Source organism: Ovis aries, chromosome 6, assembly GCF_016772045.2.
Source record: "Ovis aries strain OAR_USU_Benz2616 breed Rambouillet chromosome 6, ARS-UI_Ramb_v3.0, whole genome shotgun sequence".
Lineage (NCBI taxonomy): Eukaryota > Metazoa > Chordata > Mammalia > Artiodactyla > Bovidae > Ovis > Ovis aries.
In genome coordinates this window covers 118150302-118163602 of record NC_056059.1, presented here as the reverse complement: position 1 = coordinate 118163602, position 13301 = coordinate 118150302, and the positions used below count along the sequence as shown (strand labels likewise).

The 13301-nt window shown below is 64.7% G+C and overlaps 1 protein-coding gene across 5 annotated transcripts in view; it reads right to left on the bottom strand.

Moving 5' to 3' along the window:
- Positions 1-589: 589 nt before the first annotated feature.
- Positions 590-13301, bottom strand: part of GAK (cyclin G associated kinase) — a 48759-nt gene continuing 36047 nt past the window's right edge. For 4 of the 5 annotated variants that reach the window (XM_042251770.1, XM_027971351.2, XM_042251773.2 and 1 more), the window contains 11 exons: positions 12925-13004; positions 9482-9675; positions 8800-8940; positions 8320-8712; positions 7960-8133; positions 7512-7622; positions 6370-6486; positions 2583-2807; positions 1982-2130; positions 1191-1367; positions 590-1084 (listed from right to left, as the gene is read on the bottom strand). In XM_042251770.1, coding sequence (XP_042107704.1) covers positions 983-1084; positions 1191-1367; positions 1982-2130; positions 2583-2807; positions 6370-6486; positions 7512-7622; positions 7960-8133; positions 8320-8712; positions 8800-8940; positions 9482-9675; positions 12925-13004 — 1863 coding nt within the window. In that variant the 3' untranslated portion in view covers positions 590-982. The remainder of the gene's footprint in view (positions 1085-1190; positions 1368-1981; positions 2131-2582; positions 2808-6369; positions 6487-7511; positions 7623-7959; positions 8134-8319; positions 8713-8799; positions 8941-9481; positions 9676-12924; positions 13005-13301) is intronic. The other variant, XM_042251771.1, reaches the window with a different exon arrangement.

Sequence of the window (13301 nt, the reverse complement as noted above, 5' to 3'; positions counted from 1 at the left end):
CAGAGGCTGGAAGGCCCGGGGCCTCACCGGGAGCCACAGGCTCGCCCTATGTGGGACCAGGAAGGTCCCGGAGGCTTCGGGTCAGAGTCCAGCTGCCCAGACTCCCAGGTGAAGCCTTGATCTTGAGGACGTGCCCAGAGCGCAGTGCGGGGTGGGTCCTGAGACCGGTGGCGCCCTCCTCCATCTCCCTGGCATCACAGCCGCCTCACTGACTCACATGTCGGGCACAGTGCGGGCAGAGTGCAGAGCCAGCCCACAGCACTCCAGGCGGCAGCTCTGGCAGGGCCGGGCCATGGGTGCCGGGAGGCCAGGAGGGGATGAGCCCAGGGGTGCGGATACACAGGAGGCTGGACCGTCACCTCCAACCAAAATCCCAAGGTGCAGAGCCACTGCCGGCCGTCTTGATGTGCTGACCCCAGGCCCACACCACCCGGCCTTCCTGCTGCAACTGACCGCCAGCCCGGGGCCCGTGGACGGCCTGGCTCAGCGTGGACGAGGAGCCTGGTGCCGTGGGGCAGGGTCCCTGCGCTGCACCTCCGCGGACAGCGGCAGACGGGCGGGGAGGTGGAGGGGCAGCCGGAGACGAGGATCATCAGAAAATAGTTTAATTCTGTACAGTGGTCACCAGGCTGATTACAGGGGAGACACGAACGCTCACGGACAGATCCCACAGGTCAGCAGCGTGGCGCCGCCCACCTCGTGGACGCGCCACCAGACAAAACAGGTCACGGCTGCAACACGCGTGGGAGCACGGAGCGCCACGCTTCCTCTGGGGCCGAGAGGGAAACTGAGAGAACTGGGAGGCTTTGGAATGCTTTCTCTTCTCCTGTCGGGAGCGCCATCGGCTCCGACCCGCCGAGCACATGGGCACGACGCGACAACCGGGTGCAGCCATGCCTGCCCACGCCGCCGGAGCCCCGGCCACCCTCAAGGGCCGCTCAGAGCACCGGCTCCAGAGCCAGACACACAGCCGCGCACGGGATCAGAAGAGCGGCCGGGAGCCCTGGCTCTCGAACTCGGCCCAGGCGTCGCTGAGCTCCATGAAGATCATCCGGGCGTACTGCTCGTAGGGCTGGCCCCGGGCCTGCGGGGCGGACGGCACCGTGAGGGCGGCCCCTCCCTGCGCCCACCCACCCCGGCGTCCACACCCGCCTTGTGCAGGGGACCCCCGCCCCGGCGCCCGCGCCCACCTTGTCGGGGTGGACCACCAGCACGGCACGGCGGTAGTGCTTCTTCACTTGAGCGGGCGTCACCAGGTCAGCCATGCCCACCGGCGTCCAGCGGCTCTCGCCATCCCACAGCGCCGTGTGCAGCGTGGACAGCAGGGCACGGATGTTTCTCTCCTTGCCCTCCGTCCACTCCAGAAGCTGCAGGAGACAAGGTGCCGCTGAGGGGCGCTGGGACCCGGCCTGTGCCAGCCCCACAGCTGGCGTGAGCCCCAGCGGAGCCGGGCTCTGACCGTGCAGACACACGGCCCCGTTTCTGCATGGCCCCCCAGGCACAGCCAGCACGTCCCCGGGTCTGGACGAACGGGACGTGGACGAGACCGGCGTGTGGAACCAGGGACCCCATCCTCGGCAGGACGTCCGGATGACCTGCTGCCGCAGCCTCCGCCTGCCCCCAGCCTGGGGCCCCAGCGACCGGTGGAACGAGGCTGGACTCCAAGGGGCCCCTCAGAGGACCCCGCGGCCCCATCCCCCACCTGTCCGCCGACGTCCGGGGTGTGAGCACACAGATGTCCACCACCCTGGGGTCTCTGCGGGTCAGACCCTGACCAGAGTCACACCTAGCTGGCCTCAGAGGAGCGAGACGCTTAACGAGCAGAAGGCTCTCGTCCCAGCCACGTGGAGGTGGCGATCTTTCACCGCAAAGCCTTCAGAAGAGCAGTGAATGCAGACGGACGCCCCCTCCCCGCAGCGTGCCGCATGGAGGCCCTCACGTCTGAGGCGGCAGCCGCCCGGCTGCACCCCTCCCCCAGTACCTTCAGCTTCAGCGGGTCCGCGTCCCGGGCCTGGTCCTGCCTCCTCATCTCAGCGATGGTCCGCGGCCCCTTCCTGTCGGCTCGCGAGGAGAAGCCCTGGCTGGGCAGCAGGTCTTCAAAGTCGTTCTCGGACACCCTCGGCTTTGGACCTGCAGGCGAGCAGACGGTCAGGGGCGCCCAGGCAGCCCGCCCGCCCCTCCGTGCTGGGCAGGGACTCAAGGACCCCTTGGACGGAGGCACAGCAAGGAGACGGACAGGGGCCAAAGGAGCTGCCCAAGCTGCAGGCTCGCCAGGGTGGGCGGTGGCGTGGCAGGTGTCGGGACCCCCCGGGAAGAATGCTGCAGTCAGGTCTGGCCCAGCCACCACTGCCCGGCCAGCGAGGCAGAGGCGGCTCCTGGACAGCGTGGCCTGGCCACCGGAAGTGCCTGCCAGGGGCAGAGATCACCAAGACACCGGCCTGAAACCATGAACTTCCGTCCCAAGGGGCTCCCACCGGTGGAGTCTCTTTAAACGCCCTTCCCCAGGACTGAACTGAGCCGGACAAGACAAGACGTGGCTTTGCTGTGCTCCCTTCACGGGCCCGGGGTGGGAGGGGACTCACCGAAGCTCGGGGCGCGGACCCCCCGCTCCTCCCGGCTGCCGATCACACTGAAGCTGGAGGTGTAGTTAGGCCTTGGCTGCACACTGGCTTTGGGGGGCGGCTTGGCTTGGGGGGGCCACGGGGTCCCCTGGGCTGGGGGCCGACTCGTCTGCCAGGAGCCACTGGCCTTGGGAGGGGGTGCTGCTTTGGGACTGAAGCCCCCAGGAGCAGCCGCAGCAGGCGAGCCTGGGGAGACAGTTCCCGCGGGAGCATCAGCGACGGCCCACACGGGCTGCCTGCCCCAGGTTGGCGGCTGCAACAGGCCATGTTGAGCTGGCGCCCGGCGGGCTCCCCTCCCCACGCGTTCACACGCAGGACCCAGTCCAGGAAGCTCAAAACCAGTGACCAGAGCCCCCAGCCCCCGACTGGCACACGTGGGCAGGTTGCATGTCACGTGTATGTCCTTGGCCACTTCACGTGTGTACAAATTCACGCAAGCAGCAGGGTCAAGACATCCCTGTTTTCTGACCCGTGACCATCATCTCAAGAACTTTCTGGAAGTGGAATCACAGGACAGGCAGCCTTTGTGATAGGCTCTTATCGCTCAGGACACACCCAGCTGCCCCTTGTTGCCAGCAGCCTGGCAGGCGGACATGCTGTGAAGGACTCTGGCAGGTTCCATCTGAGGCCACTGCCAGTGGCGGCCGTGTGTGCTGGGGCCGGACCCCCAAGCAGCCTGCATGTGCCTCTGCGGTGACCAGCAGGGAGGTCGGGTCCATGGGGAGCCACGGACGCCAGCTCTGCGCCTGGCGCTGCCCCCGGCACGGGGCGGGGCTGCCGTCCTCTTCGTCGCTTGCTCACTCCAAGGCAGACGCGTCTGGCTCTGTTTCACCGTTGCTGCCCCGACATGCGCGGGAGCTGGTGTGCGTGTGGCTCAGAGCCTTTTCCCCACTCCAGCTTCTCATCCTGCTGACAGCCTTCCGCACAGCCAGATCTTCTGATTAAGTCTAATTTACCCATTTTCCTCTACGGATTGTGGTCCAGGTGGCATGCCTTTCTGGTTCTCTCCTAAAGGCTTCAGAAATCTACAGCCGCCTCTGAGCAGTGGCCCCTTACTTGCTGTTTAAAGTGGGAAGCTCAGGGCGAGACCTCTTTCCTTGCCCAGTGCCTCTACGAATGGCTTTGCACCGCTGTCTTCCAGCTCCTCCATCCTGCCCCGGGACCCGTGTGTCTGTCCCGCCCACATCATGCAAGGCTAATTCCAGAAGCTAGAGTCCTCCAGGGCCTGGTGGGCTGAACGGACCCCCTCCCCCAGCTCTCCAATAAGTTCTACAGTGAGTCTGTCTGAATTCCGGTGGGGACTAAGCTGACGCCTTACACGCTGCTGGAGAGCCTTCCCCTTGCTGGGCCCTGGGCGGCGAGCTAGTCCCCAAGGCTCCCCGACCTCTGTCCTTGTCAGCTTCCTAGCTTCACAAGCCCAGTGCCTGCTCAGTAAGAGCTGTGAGTTTCCCTCTTCCTTCTTTTGTGGTGACTGTAGACGGGGCTGCTCTGAACTGGGGGCTCCCTGCCGGCGATGCCAGTGAACAGGAGCAGCCCTGGTGTGTCTGTTGCTCCCACATCCTGGGACCTGAAGTGCTTTCCCAGGCAGACAGCACTGTCTGCACACGGCCACACGCCTGTCCCTTCTGCCCTCTCCTGCCTGCGTACACTGCCGGGGTCAGCCCCGGGGAGCGTGCGGTCTTCTGAAAACCAGCGTGAGGCGGGCAGCAGGACTCTGAAGACGCGCTGGCTCAAGTCTACAGACTGCGAGCCACCGGCCTGTCGGGAGTGCCCCCCACAGTGGGGATGGACTCTGCAGACACCTTTTCTGCACCGTGGGTGCGATCACACAGTTCCCCTCCAGAGCCAGCTGACGCGGGCCCTGCTCGTGGGTCTGCGGGTGCTGAGCCGGCCGTGCCTTCTGGGACAAGCCCTGCCTTCTGGGACAAGCCCTGCCTGGCCGTGGCGCACGCTCGCATTGGTCTGTGAACAATGCTGCCTTGGGGCCTCTGGTTTTCTTCTGCACTGTCTCTGTCTGGTTTTGAGCCTCATAAAATCAACTGCAAAATATTCCCTCCTCTTCCTATTTCCTAGAAAGACCATGCAGAACTGGTGTTCTTTAAACATTTGGTGGAATTCTACAGCGGGGCCTCGAGATTTCCTCCATCAGCAGTTTCTGACTGAGCTCATGTTCGTCATGGTTACAGACCCCTCCAGCAACCCGCCTCCCTGCGTGGTCCCGCAGAGCAGGCCCGGGTGCAGGGCTGAGGCCACGAGTCCGTCTTCCTTTGGCGTCTCCAGGCTCTGCGGCCGACTCTTGCTAGCCTCTCTTTTAAATCCATCTTAGGAGAGACTTGTCAGCTTTACTGATCTTCTCAGAGAACTGACGTTTTGATCGACCCATTTTCTTCAATTTTCTTTTCTTTCTCACTGATTTGGGCTTTTCATCATTTCCTTCCACTTTCTTTGAGCTTACTTTGCTTTACAAGCATCTTTAGCTGAGAATGCACGCCACCAGTGAGCCATCTCCTCTTTTCCAAACTGCACGCTCAATGACACACATCTCCCTCCCAGCGTTGCTCGAGCTGCAAAGCTAACGTTTAGCTGTCTTGCGTTTTCATTCTGTTTGGCAATTTTACTTCCCTTAAGACTTGCCACATAACCTGTGTCATTCAGTTCTGAAACGCTGGATTTCTGAGTCGTCTCACTGTCACCGACTCCTCGTTCGGCTTTGCTGGTCGGGGAGTGGCGCACGCTGTGGTCTCCGCTCTCTTGCTGAGGGTCGTTCGCAGCCCAGTGTGCGGCCTTTCCTGGCGGCTGCTTGGGTGCGGAGGGCCTGTGTCCTGCTGCTGGGCAGCGTCCTGTGGAAGCCCCACAGCTTCTCTGGCCTTCCGTCTGGCAGCTCCATCCGTGCCGACACAGGGATACTGAGGTCTCCAGCTAGAATGCGGGTCTGTTTCTCCTTTCAGCACCATGAGCTTCAAGCAGGGCTCTGTTTTCTGAGGGGGGTGTGATGGACGTCTGGGGTCACAGTGCCGGGCTGAAGGCAGGGCTCCACCCTGAGAGCGGGCGCCCCAGATCCTGAGAAGTCCTTTCCACCACAGGCAGCGCCCGAGAGGCTCTGGATGGCCCTGCCTCAGAGAGCCCGGACATACCCGCAGTTCCAGGAACACGTTCAGGGAGACAATGAAACCTTGGGAAACTCCGGCAAGCGTCTGGGGATGTTACTTTCACCTGAAATTCCACACGCTTCCCAACTGCCAAGGGAAGAGACACACTCGTGGCTCCAGAGACCCCACGTCCTTAGAGGGCTTCTCAGAGAGGGCAGTGACAGTGGTGAATCCTGCACCCCAGCCCCACACCCCGGGCCAGGCAGGCAGGTTCCAGCATCCTGGGCTGAGGCAGCCCCCAGCTGGCCCCCACACCCCACGGGGCCGGCAGAGGAGCTGCTCTGGCAGCTCCTGGCGTTGTCTCGGCGACAAGCTCGTGAGAGGAGGCAGAGGAGCATCTCCTGCTATTGCTGGGCCCTGGGGGACCAGGTGAGGCCGCACCTCAGCGAGGTCAGACCCCCCCGAGAGGCCTGGTGCTCTCCACGGCCTCAGGGGGGTGCAGAGCCCCCGCAAGAGGCCTGGTGCTCCCCATGTGCCTCAGGGGGGTGTAGATTCCCCCCCGAGAGGCCTGGTGCTCCCCACATGCCTCAGGGGAGTGCAGACTCCCCCCCCAGAGAGGCCTGGTGCTCCCCACGTGCCTCAGGTGGCCGTCAGGTTACCTTGGAGGCCGGAACTGAGGTCACCAATGTCTGCAAATGGGTCCTGGCTCTGAGACTTGGTCTGGCTGGCCGGAAGGCCAGAAGGGGCCGGCTGGTCTCCAGGAGAGAAGAAGGGGCCTGGAGAAGAGCAGGGGCATCAGAACCCACGCACTGGAGTGGCAGAGTCTCTGCCCCAGCTCACGTGCTGAAGGCCTCACTGGGTGGGTCACCTCACGTGGGACAAGGCCGCGTGCAGCGGAGCCACCCCCAGGCTCCGTGGGGCGCCCCCCTGGCAGCCCGTGTAAACCGCCTGGGCCCGCCCCGCCGTCCCTCGGCGCGCATCCCGGGCGCGAGCGCTCCCCACTCTCTCCGCGACTCTACAGGCTGTCCTGCCCCAGCTCCGGGGTCACTGAGGGGTCACTGTGAGGTCATTGCAATGACAGCAGCTCAGAAAGCGCTCTCGCCAACTAAACGGAAAAGGGAGAGCCTCTGATTCAGAGAAATCAGGAACGTGGGGCAGTTCTCAAAGGAAACACAGGTAAGCAGACCCCACAAAACAATGACCAACCTCCCTCATAACGAGGAAACCGAACGGAGAGGGCGGACGGCCTGTGAGGCCGCCGGAGTCCCCTCTGGAACCGGCTTCCCAGGCGGCGCAGTGATGAGGAGCTCGCCTGCCAGGGCAGGCGCTCAGAGAGACCCGGGTTGACCCCTGGGTTGGGACGATCCCCTGGAGGGTCCGGGGACCACTCCAAGATTCTTGCCTGGTGAACCCCACAGACAGAGGAGCCTTGGGGTCCTCAGGGTCACAGACAGACAGGACTGAAGCGACCCAGCGTGCGCACGCACATCTGTAAAGTCACGGCCCGCAGATGAACAGAACTGAGCGAGCATGTGCCACAGGCCTCACACACACCGCTGCCTCCAGAGCACAACTCAGCACAGGCGCCTCCTAGAGGACACACCTGCCAAGGGAGAGGCCAGGTGCCCTCCCGGCCTCAGGAGGGCAGACCAGGACAGCCTGCAGCCTCCCGGCGGCCCTGCAGGAGGCGCTAAGGAACGGTCGGGGTGAAAACTTCAGAGCCAGCCCCAAGTATGGCAGGGAGGGGCTGGGCCCCACTCCTGACCCCCCTCCTTGGGGAGGGCACAGTCTCCCCACTAACCATCTGCAGCCAGCGCGGGGGCCGGTGCCTCGGCCCAGGCGTCCCAGGCTCCCAGCAGGTCGGGGTGGCTGGCAGAGGCTGTCATCTTGCTGGGCTCGGCGGGCAGGTCCCCTGGGAAGACAGTGGTGCTTTCTGAGGGTCCCCGGCAGGGCGGACACACAGCCTCACACGGGCTCTCAGGGCCCCGGGGACAGGCTGGCTATGAGGGCTCTGCTGGGCACCAAGGGCCCCTCAGGCTGTGCTCACACCCTCCAGGCCGCCCTCCAACTGGTTCCCTCAGGCTGAGGACACGGCGTGCGGGGTCAGCAAGTGGAGACTCTGAGGGCGGTGCGGAGACCAGTGTCTGGTTCCTCGAGAGGTTCTTCAGGGGCCTCCTCCCGCTGCAGCCAGCCACACACCGACACCCCCAAACCTGCCTCCTGCCCCCTGAACCCATGCCCGCCCTCACCCAGACGCAGGAAGTTGGTGCTGCAGGCCGGCGGCGGAGCGCTGTGGGTGGAGGGGAAGGGCGTGGGCTGGGTGGCCGGGGCGGCCGAGTTGAGGAATTCCCCGAAGAGGTCAGGCTGCGAGCTGGGGGCGGCGTCCGTGTCGGGCGGCAGCAGGAGGGGGCCGAATGGGTCAGCTGCGACGACACCGAGCGGGCGGGCGTGAGTGCGGGCACGGCGATGCACACTCAGCCCAGGCACCCACCCTGGGACGACCCTCCCCAGGCACCTGGGCCCCAAGTGCGGGGTCAGCACTGACCAGCGCCGCCTGGCGATGGCTCAAGGTGCCTGAATGGCAGGGCACTACCAGCGGCAGCACCTACCGGCTGGGGCGGTGGTCTGGGTGCGAGACGCGGGGGCCGGGCTGCTGAAGAGCAGGGCCGTGTCCCTGTCGAGCAGGCCCCCTGCAGCGCCCTCCGGAGTGGGGCCTGGGGCCCCAAGCAGGCAGCTGAGCAGGTCTGCATTGCTGGGGGGGCCGCCGGGGGCCTGGGGGGTGGGCGCGGGCCCCGCCTCCGCGTGCAGCCCCAGGAGGTCCACGCTGTCCTCCTGCGGCGCGGTGGGGTCGGGAGCATCCTCGTCTGCCGTGTCCCCGCTCTCCGCAGAGGGCGTCGGGGCTTCCTCGTCGGATGGCTCGCTCCCACAACCGTCCTCAGCCACGACAGAAGGATCCTCCTCGGCTAGGTGACCCTCCGGGCCCGTGGTTGAGTCCCGGTCCTCTGCAAAGACGACAGCAGGGCAGCTGTGGCTCAGCACGAGGGGCCGCCAAGGGGAGCCCCACGTGGCAGCCAGGCCCGACGACCCACCCCGCCAGTCCAGCGTGTGCAGGAAGTGGTCGGCATCCGCGCTGCGATGCGGCGAGTCCGACTCGGGCTCAGCATCTGCAGGCCTGGCCTCGGCGTCGTACTGTGCAGTGGACCCAGGCTGCCGGGGGAGCTCTGGCTTCCCTGCAGGAAGAGGGGGTGTCAGGCCCCCCACTCAGGGCTCCGGGACCAGGCCCAGGGCTGGGTCGAGCTTGCACATCCAGAACCCACAGGACGACCGATGCGGGCCCATCTGTGAATGGATACCGCTGCTGCCCGAGGTCACACGTGTGCACACGTGCATACCCACGCACACACAGGTGCTCACAGAGGTGTACGTGCTTTTTAGGGACACTTAGCTGGCAACCCACTCCAGTATTCTTGCCTAGAGAATCCCAGGAATGGGGGAGCCAGGTAGGCTGCCATCTATGGGGTTGCAGAGTCAGACACGACTGAAGCGACTTGGCAGCAGCTACACCTCACGTAAAAAAATGGAGAAAAAGCCAGCCAAGAACACAGGCAGCTTGCACTGTGGCCAAGGGAGCCCCAGGGTCACCGCCACGGAGCCTCCTGTGCTCGCTCACAAAGTGCTCTGCAAAGAGGTGCCGTGACACACGGACGGGGGGCCACCAGGATGACCTCTGCGGGGGGCCCCCGCAGGCGTGCCCACAACGCCAGATCTCACCAAACTTGGACAGGACGTCCTGCTGCTCCTCCCGGCTGGAGAAGAGAATCTTGGGGTTCAGCCCTCGCATGCCCGCACCCTCCCAGGGCGGGGCCTCGCGGCCGGGCTTGTCTCTGGGCTCCACCTCCACCTCCAGGCTCACTTGGAACAGGTCGGGATACTTCTCCTGGATGTCGCAAGCATCCAGGTCATACCTGCAGTTGGAGGCCAAACGCAGGTTAGGAAGGACTACGGGCACCTCAGGGGTCAACATCCACCAGGATGCGAGCGCAGGGCAGGACCGCGTTCTCGGCTGGCACCACGCCCGCGCCTCATGCTCTGGACGTGCAAGCCACCACCAAGCAAAGGGGCAGAAGAGCCTGTGGGGTCTGTGTGCAGCAAGACCCGACCACACTCTCAGAGCAGGAGCCCAACTCCCATCACCCCTCAGGTCCTGGGCTTCAAATCGGATCAGGCTCTCAGATCGTAAAATGCAGGTTCAAATAAAAACAATGCCATCCATCCTGGCAAAACCCCTGTGAACAGATGCCCACAAACCAAGACCTCTGGAAGCTGCTGCAGAGGCAATGGCCTACCCCGCGGGGTGGGAGCAGCCTGGCCTCGGCGGCCAGCTCACCGGGCAGCCCGAGGCCTGCGGCCTTCCGCCTGCAGGGAATTCCAGTCTGCGCCTCCTCCCCCGAGGCCACCTGAGGACGGCACTGGTGCCCCCCAGCTCCTCAGCCAGGCGGCAGGGACCGCGGCGGATCCTTCGCTGACCTCTGTTCGCGTTACTTACTGCTTGTGCGTGTAAAAACAGTGAGGGGACGAGGGGAAGAACTAAAAAGGAGTGGCGGGTCCCGAGGGCCTGCGGCGTCGCGACCCAACAACATGGGGTGAGCAAGCACGCGTGACGCCAGAGTGACGTCCACCGGTCAGTCCTTCCCATTCCTCGCAGCCATGACCCCTCTGCACGATGAGGGAACCAGGGGCCTCTGCGGGGTGAGGCCAGGCCCACGTGGGTGCAGACGGAGCGGCTGCCGGGCCGCGGGGCTCTCCTTCGGGTCCCAGTGGGGCGCCCCCAGAAGATGGGACAGGGACAGTCAGCCGTCGGGAGGAGAAGGCGCGGGGACCACGGCAGGGAAGGCCGACAGCGATGGCGGTGAAGGGCCTGGGGAGGGGCCCGTCCACGAGGTGGGGACCAGCCTACGGAGTGCGCGAGGCTGCTAAAGCTCAGCTCCAGGGCGGCAGGGCCCCGGGGCCCACTCCTGGCAGCATGCTGGCAGCCACCCACCCCGCCTCCCCGCCCGGTCCCGCCCAGAGGCGGCCCCCAGGCCAGGGTCCTCACAGCCGGTGAGGACACAATGAGGTCTGTGACCAGAGGTGCAGCCCCCAGTGTCCCCCAAGGGCTGGGGTCTCAGAGGGCCCAGGCCCCACCCACTGGGCAGGGAACAAACGCACTGGCTTTCGCCCCAGACTGTCCCCTGCTCGCTCACACCTGCTCGCTCACACCTGCTCCCCGCCCCCACCACAGGAGGCCCCCCCAAGGAATCTGAGTCCTTCTGAAGCGTCTCTTTCAACAGGCACCCCTTTGCCTTTCTCCTCTTTAACCAACGAGTCCACTTTCAGAGGTGTGACCTGCACCGAAGCACAGCACCCTGTCCACTCAGAGTAAACCCAGTCTCTCTCCAGACACAAGCAGGACCACACCCCCAGGGGTAGCCGCTGCTCAGGCCGCAGTGACCCCACGGGAGGCCCGAGCAGACACCAGGGGTCACAGACGTGGCGCCACGGCTCACCCACCACTCGCCCACCAACAGCACTGGCCTCTACCCAGTCTGGAGCCACTGAGCCTGAGGCTCTGGGGGCAGGGCTAGCGGCGCCGCCCTGTCACGTGGAAGTCGCTGAGATGGAGATCTCAGCGGTTCTCAGCGCAAGAAGTTCTCACCACTAGGAAGACTCTATAGCCATCTCAGAAGTTCTCATCACAAGAAGACTCCAACTCTACGGCCATCTCAGCGGTTTTCATCGCAAGGAATTGTCATCATGAAAAGACTCTAACTCTGCGTGGCTCCCGACGTGGTGCTTGTCGCCTTCACAGCTCTGAACTGCTTCCCGGGCAACAAGGGACACGGCGGCCCACCAGGAGCTCACTGGCCACGTGGACGCCATCCCTCTGAAGTGCCAGGAGCCTCCTGCCCACCTTTAACAGGGGCTTTCTCTTTTCAATGCCCATTCCCTCACGTGTCCTGAACGCGGCCCCACAGGTCCACCCGCGGCACATGCGCCGCAAACGTTCCGCTGCCTGAACACGTCTCTGACCGGCTGTCGCTTTTGAAGGGTGATTCCCCCGGACGTGGAATTCCCAGCTGGTGACGCTCTTCTCCGTTAAGTGCATCCACCGCGCGGGTGCATGGCAGCTGCCGGTCTCCTTACTTTGAAGGCCACTCGGGGGCACTGGAAAGGTCCTCTTCGGTCTTTGGCCCCCCTCCTTCCAGGAGCTGCTTGCTGCTTCCGGTGTGCTTTTCGCTCGGCTGCACTGGACGTTCCGTTGCGGCACTTTAGCTCCCTGACCAGGGATCGCACGCAGGCCCCCTGCACTAGGAGCTCTGAGTCTGAAGCACAGGACCACCAGAGGGGCCCCGGCGTCCAGCTTTGCTTCTGCGGTCTGATGGCTCTCAGGTCAGTCTCAGGAAACTTCTGGCCAGCGGTCTTTCCAGCACTGTCTCCACTGCATCCTCTCCTCGGACTCCAAACAGGGCTGCCCGGCCTCTCCCCAGCACCTGGCATCCCCACCTCCACCACGTTCCCACGTCTACCCCGCCGCCACGCGTGCGGCGGCTCGAGGTTCCGGCTGTGACGGTCCGCAGCCCCCGAGTCACACCCACCTCCTGTCTACCCGCTCCAGGCCTGCAGCGAAACCCCTGTGTTCCCCGCACACGTGACCCAAGCAGGAAGTGCCACTCCCAGCTCAGGCGCGGAGCTCTTCTGCTCAGTGTCCTCATCACCGGCATCTACTGAGAGACACGCCTCAGGCAGCAAGGCCTATGGGAGCCCTGAGGCAGCCTCCCTGAGGGAGAAAAACCTGGGGCCTAAAGATGCGACCCTCCTCGTCTCCGCCTTGTTGTCACATAAAGGAGAACGCAAGGAACCAACGTGAAAACACACTCACAGACCGGACCGAGCCGCGAGGCTCTTAAAGGGCAACGACAGGCGGAAACACGAGCCTCGAGGCTCTTAAAGGAGCAACAACACGCAGAAACACGGGCAGCACCTCCAGCCCACACCACTGACGCTGGGGGCCCCCCGAGCCATCACCACGAGCAGCCCCCGCGTGGCACCTCCTGCAGGAGCCTTCCTGGGCCCCTGCCAGTTTCCACCGCGCGGCATTCATCTGCACCCCACCCACAGCAGGGGTGTCTGTGTGCCCCAACCCCCCATCCCCCCATGGTGTGGCACCAACATACTTGGCAAACTTCACAGTCGCTGCGTTCCGAGGCACGAACCCTGTGTGAAACTGGATCTGAAACATCTTCATGGACGCCATCTGCGGGAGGGAGCACAGGAGCAGCCGTCCTCAGGCTGGGTGGGGGCCCTGCCAGGCTTCTCACGGGTCCTAGTGTCTGAGAGCCGCAGGCAGGGCTCCAGGTCGCAGGGACACACAGACATCAGGGTGGTGCCTCTGCTGACAAGCAGCTCCTGGGCCCGCAGGGGAGCCCCAGGCCACAGCCCAGCAGGCCCTCAGGCCCGTGCAGAGGGCAGGTGCAGGCTGCCGACCGGCTCTGCCGCACAGGCAGGACTGGCGCCCTCACTGCACACGAAGGGCCAAGCTCAGCTTTGAGCC